Source organism: Balaenoptera ricei, chromosome 1 (genome assembly GCF_028023285.1).
Source record: "Balaenoptera ricei isolate mBalRic1 chromosome 1, mBalRic1.hap2, whole genome shotgun sequence".
NCBI lineage: Eukaryota > Metazoa > Chordata > Mammalia > Artiodactyla > Balaenopteridae > Balaenoptera > Balaenoptera ricei.
Window position 1 is genome coordinate 2,165,915 of NC_082639.1, and position 18,088 is coordinate 2,184,002.

Sequence of the window (18,088 nt, forward strand, 5' to 3'; positions counted from 1 at the left end):
GGGCAGCGGGCCACACCTGTCCCAGCCGACTGTCACGGCCAGCAGGGCCAGGGCAGAGGGCAGGATCAAAGCCACCCACCACCTCCATTCAACCCAGCAGGCCCTCCCCACCCCCGGCCAGAGACGGCCCCCACCCCAGGCAGCAGAAGACACCAGTGCCAGCTGCTGCAGGGCGTGGGGCTCGCTGGAGATTTCGGGAACTGTCCTCAAAGGAGGGGTTTAGTGCAGCTAAATCGGGCGTGTGTGGAGAAGCCAAAGGCCACACTGTCCGCCAGGGCAGGGGCAGCGGGGCGGAGCAGAGTACAGTGGAGGAAGAAGCCTGGCGGGGCGGGGCAGCTCTGCGCACCCCTCAGGGAGAGGAGGGCCGGTAGCCAGGAGCAGCCCTCGGTGGCGTCCGGACCTCGGGCCCGGGGCCAGACTCCCGCCCTCCGACGCAGCGGGCAGCCCTGAAGGGCAGCCTGGGAGGCCTGCTTCCTCTCCGTTAATCAGTTATCCCAGCTCAGAAACAAAGTCACCCTTGAGCCAAGGCCCGGAGCGCCGGACCCGCCGGGGCCTGCTTCCCGCCCGCACGCCCTCAGGGGCGGCCGCCTGCTCCCGCTGCCTCCTGGCAGAGCCCGGGGCCCCCACAGCCCCGCAGCCCTGCCTGCCCACTCCCGGGACCCCACCCGCCGATGCCCTGCTCCGGTGGGGAAAGAGGCTCCTTCCAAGGGGCAGGCCTGGGCGCGGAGGCTCCAGGCGGGACCACTGAGCTCCCTCCCCGCAGAGTGGGGTGGGGCTGGAGGGGCAGGCCGCACAGGTTCCAGGTCATTCCAACCAGCTCAGAGGGGGCCGCTAAGTCTCCTCAGATTCCAGGCTGAACCGTCCCTGCCGTCCATCCCCACCAGCCCCTCTGGGCCAAACTGACTCACTCCCTCCACTCTGCTCCTCTGCCCCCACCTTTCTCCCACCTAGAAAAGCCCACCCTGCCCCACCTGCACCTCTCCAAGCCTTCCTCAGCCCACAGGCCCTCCTCCAGGAAGCCCTCTGGACCACCCGGCCCTCTCCTGGGCGTCAGTAGTGACGCCCTGAGAGCTCTGTGGACCCGGGAGTGAGTCCCAGAACTGCCTGAGATGGGCCCAACCTGCCCATTTTATAGGTGAGGAAACTGAGGCCCAGAGGGAACCAGGGCCAAAGCTTCTTGGAGCAAGAAGTACCTAAGGTGACCCGGGCCTCAGACCTCAGAGTCTGCTCTCGTTCCCCGAGGTCAGCAGAGAACAGGTCACGAGAAACGACCAGCGTCCGTTGTGTCACCATTTATGATACAAAAGGAAGATAAATTAAGACGTAGTATGTTCTGAAGCATACGTTTTTCTTGCCTGTAAGATTCAAGGGCAGCCGGCCATGAGAAGCACTCGTCCCCAGCAGATCTTGGGGGGGCGGGGGGTGGGGGGTGGGGGGAGGCCTCTGCCGTTTCTCACTCCGGGCAGGAGCCCACCAAGGGTCAGGGGCTCCCCAAAGGTGCCAGTCCACAGGGTAGGGAGGCCGGCGGTCCTGGGGGGCATCCCAACCCCAGGTCACCCCAAGGGAGAGGCAGCGTGGGCACTACCCCCCACAGGAGCTTGGGCACGCTGTGCGTGCGGGAACCCCAGGCACGCAGGGACCCCAGGAACATGGGGCCATCCTCCCCCCACCCCCGTCATCCCTCACATCCCTCAGCGGGCCAGGCCTCTGGGGAGAGAAGGTCGCCACCACCCCCCAGGGCGCCCTGAGCCTCACCTGCACTGACACCTGTGACCTGCACAAACATCCCCCATACTTTATCCCCACCAAACAGCACGGGGAGTGGGGTCCAGCACGTTACCCTGAGGCCCACAGGCGCGTCTGGATGACACGATGCCTGCCCTGGATAGACAGCCGCCCTGGACAGACTGCACCGGAATTTGGGGGAGCCAGAAAAAATATGGCTTTTATTTTCAAAACCGGAATCAGTTATAATTGGGGGGTGAGCTACATATCCCCAACTGTGCCAGGTCTCAGATCTGGCGGCCCCAAACCCAGCGTGGAGGGACCGGAAGGGAACAGGGGCGGCCTCTGCAGGTGGCACAGTCCTCACACCAGCCCTGCACACCCAACCCTGCACACCAGCTCTGCACACCCAGCCCCACACACCCAGCTCTGCACACCCAGCCCTGCACACCCAACCCTGCACACCCAGCCCTGCACACCAGCCCTGCACACCCAGCTCTGCACACCCAGTCCCGCACACCCAGCCCCGCACACCCAGCCCCACACTCCCAGCCCGGCACACCCAGCCCTGCACACCCAACCCCGCACACCCAGCCCCGCACACCCAGCCCCGCACACCAGCCCTGCACACCCAGCCCCGCACACCCAGCCCCGCACACCCAGCCCCGCACACCAGCCCTGCACACCCAGCTCTGCGCACCCAGCCCCGCACACCCAGCCCCGCACACCCAGCTCTGCACACCCAGCCCTGCACACCAGCCCTGCACACCCAGCTCTGCACACCAGCTCTGCACACCCAGCCCCGCACACCCAGCTCTGCACACCCAGCCCCGCACTCCCAGCCCTGCACACCCAACCCTGCACACCCAGCCCTGCACACCAGCCCTGCACACCCAGCTCTGCACACCAGCTCTGCACACCCAGCCCCGCACACCCAGCTCTGCACACCCAGCCCCGCACTCCCAGCCCGGCACACCCAGCCCTGCACACCCAACCCCGCACACCCAGCCCCACACACCCAGCCCCGCACACCCAGCCCCGCACACCAGCCCTGCACACCCAGCTCTGCACACCCAGCCCCGCACACCAGCTCTGCACACCGGCCCTGCACGCCAGCTCTGCACACCCAACCCTGCACGCCAGCTCTGCACACCCAACCCTGCACGCCAGCCCTGCACACCCAGCCCCGCACACCCAGCCCTGCACACCAGCTCCGCACACCCAGCCCTGCACACCCAGCCCTGCACGCCAGCTCTGCACACCAGCCCTGCACACCAGGCCTTTCTTCCAGGAGACGGTGCCCTAGGACGAGGCCCAGGGGCCACCCTCCAGCTTTGTCTACTGCTCCCTGAAGGCCACATCTGCCACCCAACTGGCCATTCCAGGAAGTCCCCGACCCTGGAGGGCCACAGACTGGTCACGAGCCCAGTCCCCCCCCGCCCAGTACAGATGCTCCTGCCTGGGAGGTGGGCAGGGTGGGGCCCTGGGGATCCACCCCTCTCTCCTCCGAAGCAGATCGCAACCGTGCTCCACCCCCGACAAGGCCTGGCACCGCGCCCGGAGACGGCATGGCCGGAAGGTTCCAGGCGCTCACTGGGCCGGACTGTGCTTCCAGCCCCAGCTCTGCTGAGCTGTCAGCAGCTGCCGGGCCTCCCTGACCCTAGATTCCTCTTCCACGAAGCGGACGAAGTGAGGATTCAGGGGCGACGCAGGCAGAGCGCGGTAAGGGCCAGGCGGGTGCGCCCGCCCGAGAGGCTGTCCCCACAGTGACCGTGGGGAGCAGGGCTGCTCTGGAGGCAAAGCCAGGCCTGGAGCCCAGGCCCCAAGAGGCTGGCAAGATCGCGGCTCCCACCCGGCCCCACCCCCACCGCAGCACCGAGGGTGGGCCTCCAAGCCCAGCAGCTGCCCCAGGCGCCCATCCAGCTGCGTGCAAAGTGCCCCGCTGGGTGCCTAGCCCTCCCCACTGCGCCCCTGCCAGCCCGTGTACCCTCTGGTGCCCAGGAGGCCGAGGGTCAGGGTCTCATGGGAGGGGCGCTGCTCAGTACGAAGGGAGCGTCCGCCAGTGATGCCCCAAGTTGGGCGCCTGAAAGAGTGCCAGGCGGAGAGTGGGGGCTGGTGGCCACAGGGAGCAAGGTGGAAGGGGAGGGGCTAGAGAAAGACTGGCCCTAGTGGGGGGTCCCGGCTGCTTCCCGAGGACGAGACCAAGGACAGGCCACACTGCAAAGTCACCTCCTCGCTGCCCTGCCCATCAGGCCACAACCCAGTCCCAGCAACATCCCCAAAGGCAGCTGGAGGCCAGGACGCCCCTCCCACCCCGACCCCGCACAGTCCAGCATCTCTCCACACCCACCTGCGGCCACCGTGAAAGACCCCGAGAAGAGGCGGAGCGTGGCAGCTGGGCCCTGCACCCCAGCCTGGACCCCAGTCTGCGACGGTGTGGGGTGGGGTCACCTCTGTCCAGCCCACAGAGGGGCTCGGGATCTAAAACCACGAGGAGGCCTGGCTGAGGCTTGGAGCCTGGATAGTACAGGGCACAGGGCAGGGACCCGCTACACCCAGCACCTGGAGGTGACAGCAGTCCTCACTCCGTGGCCCGGGCAGCAGCCCCCGCCCCTGGCCACCCAGAGCCCAGGGAGCACAGAGCCTTTCCGACAACAGTCAGCACCCCTGGGTACCAGCGCCCGGCTCAGAACTGTGGGACCCAGCCCCTCCCCAGGACCCCTGCCTTCAGCCACGCTTCGGGGGGGGCACACTTGTGAATGCACAGGGAACGGCAAGAGCGCAGGGGTCCCCTCTACAAACGGGGGCCTCAATTCCCCACAATTTCCTGGTTTCCCTCCTGTTGTTTACTGGGCGTCCAGAGCCTTAAAGAGCGCGTCGCAGGATGTACGCCCCGCGTTCCCCTGGAAGAGACCCCAGCTGCTCACCAGAAGCAAGTTCAAAGCACCGGAAACTGTCCAGAGTGTTTCATTTCAATGGCGGCCGTGGCTCTATGCCCTGTTCCGGCAGGACCTGCGAGCTACACGGTCAGCAAAGAAATTCTGGACAAAGCAGAAAACCACCGGGAATACTCACGCCTTCCCCTCACGCCAAGAAGTCAGGAGGAATGTCTGCAGGGGTTCTTTGGGGGACTTTTCCGGCATTCGTCTGCACCACCCCCGCCAGCACCCGCTTTAGCCCGTCTACACCCGCGGTGCCCCCGGCATCCGAGGCTGGATCCTCAGCGTGTCAGGCTCCAGTCTGCAGGTGTGTGACGTTTACTCAATCGGTCCCCATGGGCAGGACCCCAGGTGTCCCCCAGCTTTCAACATGAAGGACACGGGGCAGGGGTGCAGCTCAGGGACCCCTGGGACGTGCTGCTTCCCTGCCGGCCCAGGGACCCCGGCCAATCCCTGCCCCGTGGGGCGCGATCGGACAGGGAGCGCTCGGAGACGGCAAGGTGCAGAGGCGTCCCGTGAGAGAGGGTTACCTCCTACCCCCACCTCTGCCCGGCCCGCCCGCGCGGACCGCCACGGCCTCGGCGCCTGAAGGGGACGCCACGCCACTCACCGTACTGACAGCGGGGACCGTGGAAGCCGCGGGGACAGTGGCACAGCTGGGCCGAGTTGGGCACGCAGTGGCCGCCGTTAAAGCAGAGGCCGGGGCTGCACTGGGCTGTGGAGGGAGGGAGAAGACGCATGAGGAGGGGCAGGGGCTTGGGGGCACCCCCAGCCCACCGCCAGGACACAAGGTCCCCGGAGACGCCTCGCCCCATAAGTCTCCCCACAAGGTGAGGCCTCAGGCCTGGACAGAACCTGGACCCTCAAGAGACAGGAAAGCACCGCCCCCGGGGAGGGTGCCCCAGGCGGGTGGGTCACACACAGCCCGACCGCCACCCTAGGGTCTGGGTTCAGTGAAGCCCCCCTGGGCGGGGCAAAAACCCCACTCCCTTCAATGGGACATGAAGGAGCTCCAGGGCATTTTCTGGGGGAGGCCGGGGGAGGAGGGTGGAGAGTAGGGGGTGCAGGGGAACAGCCCACAGCTAAAGGGGGCTGAGAGCTTGGCCAAGGCCCCCTCCCCCCAAGACCCCAACGGTGGAAATGACCAGACTGGTCCCACCCTCGAGGAGGGGCAGTGACAGCCCAGGTCCCCTGGGAGGGGAGGAAGGGAGGGTCAGGGCTGCGAGCGGCTGGCCTCCCCACCTTCTCCAGAGGGGACTCCCTGCTCCCAGACCCTCTCCCCACAACCCACCCCGAGCTGGACCCAACGAGGCACCCTGAACCCACTGCCTCGCGGTGCCCTAGGGCTACTGAGCCCCCTCCAGCTCCAGGCCACAGTGTGGAGGAGGCCTCAGCCAGGCCGGGAGGCAGGGGCCCTGGATGGGAAGCGCAGGTGCAGTCCCAGCCCCATTACAGCAGGGGCCCCGACCCACGCTGGACTGGGTGCCCCCGGGGGGGCTTCAGCACCAATTTTCTCGGCCCCCCGCCATGACCCCTACACCTACACAGTGCGGGCAAGGCCAGGGCAGGTGGGCTGTGCCCCCATCCCCGTGACCCCAACAGCCGGGCCCTGAGTCCAAGGGCTTCAGGGGTGCTTGCTGGGCGAGTGGACACTCTGAACAGTGGCCTGGACGCCCGCCAGGCAACCCAGAGCCCGGCGTGACCCACAGGTTCAGCAAGCTTGTGTATCGCTGGCAGCATTCCTGCCAGGAGCAGGGAGAGAAGCTGGATGGTGGAAGAGCCCAGGGGGAGGGATGCCAGCCAGGCGCACGGGTCCAAGCAGCCCCCTGGACCAGGCACTGCCCCGATGAGGAAACCAGGGCTCAGAGACACGCAGCACATGGCCCGGGGTCACACAGCCGCTGAGGAGGGACCAGGCCCAGGGCTTTCTGACTTAGAGTCAGGAGGACCCTGCCGGGGGAGACACGGGGGGTCTTTGCAGGGAGCTGCTTCCTCCTCTTCTGTCCCATAACCAGGCTGCTGTCCCAGCCTTGGAGGGATCCCTCCTCTCGGGCCACCCTGCCGGGGTCCCAGCTGGCACTCACTCACACCTGGAAAACTCCCTGAGGATGTTTCTGAAATGCAGGGGGAGGGGGGGCTGGGGGACAAAGCGGGTGCCGCAGGGGAGCCAAGAGGAAACGCACGGTGACCCTGGAACCCGCACAGGTGATTCCGGGCCTGGGGCCAACCCGGGCTGTGCACCAGTGTCCCCACTGCTGAGGGCCTGAAACCTGTTGACTTGTGCAATTTTGTGGAGGAAGAGAAGCCAGCTGTGTTTAGTTTTCACATCTTAAAGAGGTTTGCACCATCCTGAAGACCTTCAGCCCCAAACCACCACAACGGACCATGCCTCCGGGGGGGATCAGATGCCCAGGCTGGAGCCCACCCCGGGACTCTGCCCCCCAGGAGCCTCTGCAGGCCCCGCCAGGTTCACGCCCAGCGTGGGGGTCCCCGCGGACAGCACCCTGCCTGCATCCACCTCTGCGGTCAGCTCCAGAGCTCAGGGGGAGGTAGCAACCCACTGCCTGCTCCCATGCCCCTTCCCCAACTTGGTACATGGTGTCACATCCACAGAGAGGCTCAGGCCAGAAACCCGGGAGCCGTCCTCACACTCGGCCCGTATCCAATCCAAAGCCAGCCCATCGGTTCTACCTCCCATGCCCCTCGAGCCCACCCTTCTCTCCGCTTCAAGGCTGGACAAAACCGCCACCAGCATCCCCGCGGACGCCTCTTAGCCGGTCCCACTCACCCGCGTCCTTTCTCTACGCTGCAGCCACCGTGATCCTTCACAACAGGAAGCGGATCGTGGGCGCCTGGTTGAGAGCCCTTCGGTGGCTTTCCATGGACCTGGCACAGAGCCTCCGGCCACCCGTCACACCCAGCGGCTGTCCACCTGGACAAGTCGTCACTTCCTCGGGGAGCCTTTCCAAGCCCCCGGCCAAATCAGCGCTCACAGCGCCCTGCGGTTTCCCACCGCAGCACCTTTGAGTGTAGCCAGCCCTTAACAGGGGCGACAGCTCAGCTCCCACCCCGGGCCTGGGCTCCCTAGGGGCAGGCAACTACCCCGCCTCCATCACCATCACGTTCCTTGGAGCCACCGACACGCCGACACTTAGAAGGGGCTCCATAAACTTTGTTGAATGAATGAGTAAAGAGATAATTAAAAGTCAGGCCAAGCGGGACGTGAGAGAGTTATTTGTCAGGAAGCCTTCGGGGGGAAAGGCAGGCACTCAGGATCCAAGAGGGATGCACAGGGCAGCACATCCTTAGATGGAAAAAAGAAAAGGTTTCACAACAAAGATGCACAAAGCTATGCCCCAAACCAAGAAGGATTGCTCCCAGTGGTCCCAAGGCTCGTGGGACGCGGGAAAGATGGGGTTACCGTGGCGGGAAGCCTGAGACCAGCGGCACGGGGTGGCACCGGGCACACACGCCTCGTGGCAGGACGGGCAACCAGGGCACAGGGACGGGGCATCACTGCAGAGCACCCGTGGGTCCAGCCCTGTGTGATCCCTCCCCCAGGCCAGGCGGGAGTCAGGGACGCCCCCGGCAACCCAGCCACCCCTCCCGCTGTCACTCAAGCCACCTCAGGGACAAGCACCCCCCAAAAGATCCCACCGCAGCTGAGGAAGGGCCACAGGCGACAGTCACAGGACAGCCAAAACCTGGAAATGGAGCTCAGGAGCAGCAGACCGTGGCTTCGTATAAGGATGTTTGTTTTCCTCGAAGAGAAAAGGGAGGGGCCGTGTGTGAGAAAAGAGTTGGCAGGTAGGAAAATGGACCCAGCGGGATGCGTGGAAATGAAAAACATGAAAACTCCACATACAGGTGTTAAATGAAGGTTGGATGCTTTGAAAACAATTTACAGATTGCTAAGTAACAGACGTGTTTTATACTTAACATCAGCTACGTTTTTAATGAATTTTATGAGGGCCTACTGTATGCCAGGGGGAAAGCCGTGGGTTGGTTTGGGAACCCACCCTCGTGGCCCTTGGCTGGGACTGAACCCACAGGACCCTCAGGGGCCCTGGAAGGAACTGTTCGAACCCACGAGTATGAAAAATGCAAGAACAGGTGGAGGTAAGCCCGGGGGTGGGGGCACGGTGCCCACAAGGCCTATGGCTGCCAGGTGGCCACGTCCTCCGAGGCTACAGGATGCTCTCGCCCTCCCCAGACCCCGCTGGTTCCCGCTGCCCAGAAGCCTTCACAGGGCAAGGCAGCTCAGGTTCTGCAGATCTGTGTTCAAGTCCCAGCCCTAATACTTATCAGTCAGTTGGAAATTTGGGCTTAACTCCCTTATACATGTCAAACGCAATATTCTCACGGACCCTTCACGCTCTCAGAGTGTTGCCTCCACACTGTCTCCTGGAGCTGAAGACTCACACAGCCCCCCAGCAGCCCACGTCCAGGGACCACGATCTCCTCACGTTACAGACCCGGAGCCGAGGTGCGGGCACGCTGACCAGGCCTTCGCCTTGGGGTGAAGCTAGGCGCATCTGCCCACATTCTTAGAACCAAAGGCTGGGAGGGTCCTTAGGGGTGTCCAGTCCCGAGGGTGTTCCTGGCCGGGCCTGGGTGCGTGACGGCAGATTTAGGCAGCACAGCCCCCAGAGCGAGGACGCCATGTCCAGGCATCGCCAGTGACATCCTGATGCCAGCCACTTCCTCTTACAGCGAAAGGCAGGAGACACCTGTGCCTGGCCGGACCTTGATCAAGCGCACTGGCCGTGGCAGCTGCAGCCGCGCTCTCCCAGGACAGACTGGCCATGGAAACGGGACTCGACTGCTCTCCAAGGGCTCAGTTTCTGCAAGTTCAGCCCCTGGACCACTTCCCTGGACCTGGGCTTGGCTGAGACCACGGCTCCTTCTCTCCACCCGCCAAGGGGCTAGTGGAAAGCTGAGTGACCACAGGCGGGAGAGGGTGACCCAGGCTGACACCTTTGTCCAGCCTGCCAAGCCACCCACCCACCCACAGGCTGCGGACACACACCGAGGTCACCGAATGTGTTTCCGGGAGCCAGCCTGCAAGCGAGTGCTCCTCTGTGTCCCCAGGCACCTCCCCCAAGCCGCCCAGAGGCCCCCGCAGGGCGGGCTGACTCAGCGCAAGGTCACGGGGACACAGGGGTGGTTCCCTCCGTATCGTATCGCCGTTTCCTAAGCCTCATCCAAGTCGCTGATAAGAGCTGCCGGTGCACGGGCGGGCGTGGGTGCCCAGCTGAAGCTGACAGTGGCTAAGGAAGGGAGGCCACTTCCCTGGGAGCCCAGGGGACAGAGCAGGCCCTGAGCCCTCCTGTCTTCTCCCTCTGACCCTGTTCCTGCCGGCCTTCCCCCCGCGCTGGCCGAGGGCCAGGGGCCCGGATCACATGCCCCACTCCAACGTCCCCTGCTAGGACCCCTGCGGCAGCGAGGGAGTCACCTTAGCTCCATGCTGGGCACTCAGGCTCCAAGTGCTTGAGGAAGGGCCAAGCCCTCCAGGCCGGCTGCCCGGTGCCCTGTGCCTAGACCAGCACCCACCACACGGGGGGCCCCAGGAGACAGGTGGGCAGACAGACCCCCACTGCCCAGAGTCGGGCCCAGCTCCCAGAGCCCCTGCATGGTGGCAAGTCCAGGCATAGGCGAGCCACACCGGCTTTGGGAGACCGTGTCCGGTCAACAGGAGAAGTGGGAGGCCGAGGGGCCACGGACCCTGATGACTGCGGAAGCCCGCTGCCCCCTCCAGGCCCATCCTGGGCTGCAGAACCCCTGGAGAGCAGATCTGGACAGGGCAGCATCCCTCCTTGCCCCCATCACGTCCACTTCCCGAAGGCAGTCGGCGGGGGGTGGGCGCTGTGCACCCAGAACCTACCAGAAGGGCTGGACCTGGCCCCTGCTCTGCCTGGCACTCGGATCGTTCTGGGCTCCGGGTGATGGTGGCACCTCCACGTCTCATTGCCTGTGCTCCCCACCGCGTCGCAGCCCCAGTGAGAGCACGTGTGTGGGCGTCTGCGCACCCATGGGAGTGGGAGCTCGTGCACACGTGTGAGCGATCGTGCACATGTGAGTGTACATGTAGATGTACAATCATGAGCATGTGTGTACACGTGAGTGAACGCATGTGAGTAGGTCACATACGTGTGAGTAAATCCAGGCATACGTGTGTGCACGCATGTGTATGTGAGGCTGTGTGTGGTGAGCCCCTCTGGGTGTGAGTGGGTGTGTAATCGTGTGCTGGGCACAGGGCCAGGCCAGTGACTCACGGTTTGGAGAGACCTGGGGTGTGCGGGACACAGCGGGACAACACGCCCTCCCCCGGCAACCTGGGGGACATTCACGTCCACGCCGAGGACAGGAGAGCCAGGATGCCAGCTCTGCAAATTCCCACGCCGGGCGCAGGGCTGCCGTGTTGCATCCAGAACGGAAAAGGAAAAGTGAAGGGCAGAGGCCAGAAAGCCGAGGGCGGCCCTCCCCGGGGGTTCACGGCCGCCTTCCTGCAGCTCCTTCCCCGCAGGCCCCCACCAGCCAGGCCCAGCGCCAGGCCCAGCACCGCAGGCCCGCAGAGGAGGTGGGAGGGAAGGGAGGCCTGCCTGGCGGTCCGACAGTGGGACGCAGGGGCGCCGAGCCCAGGCCTCACCCCGGGGCCGACTGTAGGCACTGGCACCCAGATCCAGGGCTGCATCCGGTGGTCTGGGCTCCCGGCGTGGGGACAACGGCTCAGCCCTTCCCTGTTCCTGTGGCCTGGAACCTTCCCTTCCCTCTGCGGTGGGGCTCTTCCTTGGGCACGAGCAAGGCCCACCACTCACATCACACAGGCCACCAACGCCCTGGACAGAGAGGCCTCCCAGACCCCACTTAAGCCGGCACCACCCATCGGTCAGCCACTTCCCACCTCACTTTTCTCTGTAGCTTCCCCACTCACCGGCATGTAATCTGCCCCTTCCTTCCTTCCTTCCTTCCTTCCTTCCTTCCTTCCTTCCTTCCTCCCTCCCTCCCTCCCTCCCTCCTTCCTCCCTCCCTCCTTCCTCCCTCCCTCCTTCCTTCCTTCCTTTCTCCCCCTCTGTTCCATGAGAACAGGGCAGGTACCAGCCTCTGCTCAGGCCCCTCCCACGCCCAAGCGCAGCGCCCGGCACCCCGTCGGCCCTCCCCAGACGCTGGTCGAATGGATCACCTACACACTTCCCAGTACATGCTTTAGGGACACCGTTTTATCGTTTTGCCTTTTTGCTTCTTTTTCTTTTTTCCTTTTTTAAGAAAGAATTAGTTGGGAAAACACTACACAGTCTGTGTCAGAAGCCTGCAGTGCACATTAGCATATCAAAGCCTCTGAGAAGTCCTGCAAAAACAGAACCTGCTTAACGTGCTCTACACAGAGCTTCCCTTTGCCAGGGCTCTCTTCACATCCCACGGAGCTGGTGCAGGCCCTGGCCCCTCCTCGGGCACTGCCTCTCCGACCTGTGGCCTCCTCCGATGGACTGAGCCCAGCCCACATGGAGAGAGTTCAAGATGGAGCTACAGACAGTCTTCCCGGCACCCGTTCCATCTCAGGCTCCACATGCAGGGTGTCTGGGGGGTTGAGCCGCTCCAGGCCAGGTACCTCATCTGTGCATTTGGGTCCCTGCTTCGATAAGGGGGAGCCAGGACCCAGGGTGACCATGGCTGAAACATTGGGAGGGTCCAGGCAAAATCTGCCACCTGACTGGGATAGAGGTGGAATTCAGAGAGCCACTGAGCAGGCCTGGCACCCCAACAGCAGGAGGGGCCCCCCAGGGCACACGTGCTCTGGACCCACAGGTCCTGGGGAAGGCCCTGGTCACCAGGCACCCCACCCAGCTGGCACTTTTTCTTTTCGGTCACCTCCCGGTCACACATGCTGCTAAGTGGGTCTCAGAGGAATCCCAACACCATTAGAAGCTTCCTGCACAAATACCACGGGGGCCTGACACTGGCCCGCACGCAGCCCAGTTTCCAGGTCACATCCCAGGGAGGACATTTCACTGTGGCTGGTGGAGAGGGGCGGGGCCAGCAGGGGTCAGCATCCCAGGGCCCTGCCCCCGCCTGCCTACCTCTCCGGGTCCCCTGGCTGCAGAGAGCCTGGACCAGGGGACAAGGGAAGGGGCTAGAGAGGCTGGCGAGGGGGGGGCAGTGGGGAAATGAGGAAAGGGGCAAACAGACAGAGAGAAAGAGGGAGGGCGGGAGCCCTTTGCCTCATCACCAGCCCCTCTGCTCGCTCTCAGGGTCTCGGAGGACCCTGACCCCGTCTGCAGGCCTGACGCTTGTTGGCACGCAGCCGGGAGGGGACCAAAGGCAGCCACCCTGGACTCACACCTGACCCCCCCGAGGCAGGGCTTTCCAGGGACTGGGGGCTCCAGCACCTATTGGGACCCCAAGACCCCCACCCCAAGACAGGTGCCTGATGCGACCCTGCACCTGCCCCCAGTGTCCCCTGTGAGAGCCCCCGGTGCGAAATGCACAAAGGGCTTGGAGTCAGGCTTCCAGAAGGCTCCAGCTCCACCCAGCTGGGAACTAGCCCTGAGGGGCTACAGGCAGAGTGACCCCAAGGGCTCAGCTACGATGTGGGGAGGCTGAGGAAGGGCCCCTGGCCGCCCACCTCTCCTTCCTTCTTCCCCTGCCTCCGCTTCCTCTTCCTCGGCTCCAGCCGGCTCCCCTCACACCCCAGCGCCCATCTGGCTGGCTGGATGGTCTGCCCATCCTCACGCATCAGTGTCATTTCAGTGTCCGCCAGCAGCAGCCGGCCTCCTGACAGACCTGAGCTCCCCACGCGCAGGTAATGACCCACCCGGTTCCCCTGAATCCCCAGCGCTCGGGGGCAGCGGAGCAAAAGCCAAACGAATGAAGGAGTGAAAACATGAACGAATGAACCCATGAGCCGGGGCTGAGGGTGGGCTCTTGCCCTGCCCCGTGTGAACCGCCACCTACCCTCACACGCTGGCCACCCAGACTCTTGGGGGACAAGTGAGTGCCCCGAGAGGCCAGATCACAGGGCTTTTCCTGAATAATTCAAAAAAAACAGATAGGGCTTCCCTGGTGGCGCAGTGGTTGAGAGTCTGCCTGCCAATGCAGGGGACACGGGTTCGAGCCCTGGTCTGGGAAGATCCCACATGCCGCGGAGCAGCTGGGCCCGTGAGCCACAACTACTGAGCCTGCGCGTCTGGAGCCTGTGCTCCGCAACAAGAGAGGCCACGATAGTGAGAGGCCCACGCACCGCGATGAAGAGTGGCCCCCGCTCGCTGCAACTAGAGAGAGCCCTAGCACAGAAACGAAGACCCAACACAGCCAAAAATTAATTAATTAATTTTTAAAAAATAATAATTTTACAAAAAACAGATAAAAGTCAGATACATAAATAAATAAATCCTGCCCTAAAAATGAATTTTTAAAAACAAACAACCAAGAAAGCCAAAGCCTCAAGTTCAGAATACACGTGGGGACCCTGTCCTGTGTCTCCTGGCTGATGTGACAAGCTGGACCCCCAGGGCCTGACCCAGCAGCCGAGATCCCCCCATTTCCCCACCACCCCAGCCCTGCCCCCAGCCAGCCGCAAGGCCCAGGCTGCCCTGAGAGGGTCCCGGCCGAGACCCCTCCCCACGCCTGAGAAACCCCAAAGGCCATTCCTGGGCTGGTTCAGGACCCACCCGCCAAGCGGTGTGGCCGCATCCCCCCTCCTGCCGGCCAGCCAGGCCAGGGCAGAGCCAGCTCGACCATTCTGGCCAGGGGCACAGGCGGAGCCACAGGACAGGCCCGCCAGGCTACGGGTGAGACTGTCGTGACCCCTGGCACTACGGACCTGACCCCATGCTTGCCTCCGTTCCTGAAAAGCCAGCATTTGGACCGTCTCCGCAGTGGGCCTCCTGGGGTCTGGACGGCCCTTGGCCCTCCCGCTCCCCTCACCCAACCCTGGGATGGTCACTCCAAGACACAGGTGACCCCAAGGGTCACCAAACCCCAGTTCAGGGGTGCGCAGCGGACGATAATCATGGGAAAACTGCCAGGCGAACCTGGACCTGCACCTGCCTCTACCCCTGCCCAGGAAGCCAAGCCCAGAGGGTCCCCACCCCAGGCCAGCCACGCGCAGGTGCACCCACGTCCCTCCCTGGGCGCGAGAGGCCACACTCTCCCTCACAAACCCGGGGGGACGCAGGCCTAGACCCCACCTCCTCTCCTCCACAGGTCATCGCTGTAGAGATGAGAGCCACAGAGAGAAAGGCCGCCGTCAGAGCTGGACGCTCCCACCCAGGGGCCGCTGGCCGGCGTCCACCCGGTCCCCCGCCGTCCCTCCTGTGGCGCGTCCTGGTCCTCTCCCCCGCCTCCCTTCCTGGGGAGAATTACTCATTTCCTCTCCTGGACAAACATCGCCACACCCTTTACTTTCCCCCCTTTCCCGCTGGAGTTCGCAAAGGGCGTCTGTGGCCCCCGTCTATGGGCCCCCGGGGGCCGCAGAACAGGCGGGGACATGACCCCTGAAGTCCAGTTCCCGCCCCAGGCACAGAACGGCCCACCCGTGGTTAACCCGCTCCGGGGGGAACCGCGACCCGCCACCCCTCACGATGCAGCCCGGCCTCACCCTGTCCAGATGCCGCGGCGCCGTCTCAGGGGAGGCCTGACCCCTGGGTGGGCCGACCTCTCCAGGGGAGGGACACTGCCTCCTCGCACTCAGTCAGCACCCCCTGCTGGCCCACCTGCGCCCACACCCACAGGCCGGGAGCCCTTCCCAACACCCTACAGCTGGACTCCAAGCCATGCCCATTCCTTTTACGAAGCAGAGGCTTCACAGGCAGCCGCTAAGATCAGAACCCGATTCCGGCCCCTCTCGGTCCCGGGTCCCCATGTCTGCAGCAGAGGCTGCCCGCGGTCACATGCAGGTGCTCAGGGGCTGCCCCCACACCGCCCCGCGCATCTGTCAGGACCTCCCTCTTTGAAGGAGGCAGCAGACGAGGAGGCTGAGGCCCAGGACACCGGCGAGGGGGAAGGACGGACCCGCAGCGCGGGGCGTGGGCAGGCGGGGCAGGCGGGGCAGGTGGGCCAGGGGCTCACGCTCCATAACACCGCCGCCACACCAAGCTCAGGGGCGTCTGAGGCCACTGGCGCCAACCCACGGCCCCAGGGCTGCCCTCGGACCCCTCCCCGGTGCCGGGCACTTGGGCACCAGCAGACGGCCCCCCCACCCTCCAGCTTGGCGCCCCCGCCAGCCTCTCCTTCCGCGGCTCCGGCCGGCGTCGGGGCTGGAGGACTCACTGGGCCTTCTCCTTCGTTATGTCATGCAAGCAGCCTCTGGCGAGCAGAGTGGCCGAGAGAGCAGCCCTGAGGTCTCCCACGCCGCGCACTCCCGTTAGACTGGACGGGAGGCTGCGGCATCTGTGGCAGGAGGGGGGCGGGGCGGGGCCGGCGGGCACTCACGGGAGAGGCAGCCCTGGTCTCCGGGCTGCTGGTTCCACCCCGGGCAGCACCGCAACACGGTCTGGGCCTCCATGGCGTACACCTGCCTGTAGCCCGTGTAATAGACGGTTCTAGGAGAGAAGGGAGAAGGGGGGCGTTACCGTCGAGGGACCGGGCTCGAGGCACTTCTGCCCGATGCGTTCGGCTCTCACCGCACCCAGTCCCCCAGACCGATTCTCCCACTGTCCCCATTTCACAGCCGAGCAGGTCAAGGCACAGAGGTGGGCGGAAGGTCTGCATCCCAAGGCCGCACCAGGTGAACGAGGGGCCACTGGGGGCAGCGGGGGGTGGGGTGGGGGGGGTGGATAGCCATCCTGGAACCAGCAACAGGGCGACACGCCGCCCCTTCCCTCTCCACCCCCAGGGTGGTCCCGGCTCTGAGCCGGCCTCAGGACAGGCATCGTGCCGCACACGTGGCTCTCATCGCCAAGCCAGTCTGCTTGGACACGGACAGAGGGTCTGGGGGTCAGACTCAGACTGTCCAGACTGGGAGCAAGAGTGGCTCCTGGAATGAGCCCAGTGGGCCAAGGTGCCCAGTGCTGGGCGGACCGTGCCCCAGGCTCTTGGCCCACCCGTGCACCAAGGAGGCAGGCGGCGGGCCTGTCCTGGGGCGTCCCCGAGGAGGGATCCCTTCCCCCACCAAGGGCTGCCCCAGGGAGACAGGCTGATGGGGGTGAAGCAACGGTGGGCAGCAGCAGGAAGACCCGAGTGTGTGAGCACACGGCCCTGAGGTCAGAAGGGAGCAGGCAGGAGGGCTTCCTGGAGGAGGGTGGCCCGGGTCCAAGGCTGGTTCCTGCTCTGATGGGAGAGGTACGGCCTCACAAAGGTTGAGCAGAGGGAGGCAGAGCCCCACCCAGGAGCTGGAAGTAGGCAGCTGATCAAGACAGCCTGGGGCCTGGCATGGGGAGTGGCCGCAGGAAGGTGGTGCCCATGTACCAGAGACAGACCGGCCTCGCCACCCAGAGGGGTAAGGGCCTCCTGTCTATCCCCTCCCCAAATCCACAGATTGCCCTTGGCCACCTGCGCCTCGAGGCCCCTGTAAGCCCAGCCATTCAGGGCCACCTCTGCCAGTCCAGCCCCGGCCTCCGCCCTGCTTCTCCTGGCATCGCCAGCCCCCATGGCAGGCAGTCTTGGTGCAGCAGTCGGCGAGGGGCCGCCTCCCCCAGCCCCGGACTCGCCTGCAACCATGAACCTGGAGCAGAAGCCAGGGTGGGGGGTAGAGGGTGCCCCGCTCCTACTCAGCCTCATCAAACTGACCCCCTGCCCCCCACCCACCTCCCTCTAGCTGCACCCCAACGCCAGGGCTCCTGGGTCCCTCCTGGAAACCTCTGCTTCTGCTTCTTCAGAGAGTGGGTTAAACAACGCAAGGATCTGCCCGACACCCCTGCCAACCTCCCGGGGAAGCCACCCTGGCTCCCCCTCCTTACACCCCCCAGCCCAGACAACCTCCACCCCCATCTGGTGATGGTCAGGAAGACGGACGGCTAACTGCCCCGCTTGCCCCGACACCAAGCAGTGTCCCCCAAATCCATGCCCACCCGGAACCTGTGAGGGCGGCCTTATTTGGAAATAGGGTCTTGACAGATGTCCTCAAGTTAAGACGAGGCCAGCGTACTGGCTTAGGGTGGGCCCCAGTCCAATGACCGGTGTCCTCATAAGAAGAGGGAACTGTGGACACAGACAGAGGGAGAAAGCCAGGCGACCACAGAGGCAGAGACTGGGGTGATGCCGCCACCAGCCCAGAAGCGCCAAGGATGGCCGGTCATCACAGGAGCACGGACAGGCCTGGAGCAGACCCTCCCACCAAGCCTCCAGAAGGGACCACCCTTGCCCACACCTTGACCTCAGACTTCTAACCTCCAGACTGTGAGAGCGTAAATCCCTGTCGTTTTAAGCCCCCAGTTTGTCATAATTTGTTACAGCAGCAACAGGAAACTCATACAGGACCCAGGGCT

At 64.6% G+C, this 18,088-nt stretch overlaps 1 protein-coding gene across 1 annotated transcript in view; it reads right to left on the reverse strand.

Moving 5' to 3' along the window:
- MEGF6 (multiple EGF like domains 6) overlaps positions 1 to 18,088 on the reverse strand; it is a 100,210-nt gene that overhangs the window by 72,990 nt on the left and 9,132 nt on the right. Inside the window, exons 3-4 of the mRNA XM_059894447.1 lie at positions 16,095 to 16,204; positions 5,275 to 5,379 (exon numbers count right to left, since the gene is read on the reverse strand). Of these exons, the coding sequence (XP_059750430.1) occupies positions 5,275 to 5,379; positions 16,095 to 16,204 (215 nt within the window). The remainder of the gene's footprint in view (positions 1 to 5,274; positions 5,380 to 16,094; positions 16,205 to 18,088) is intronic.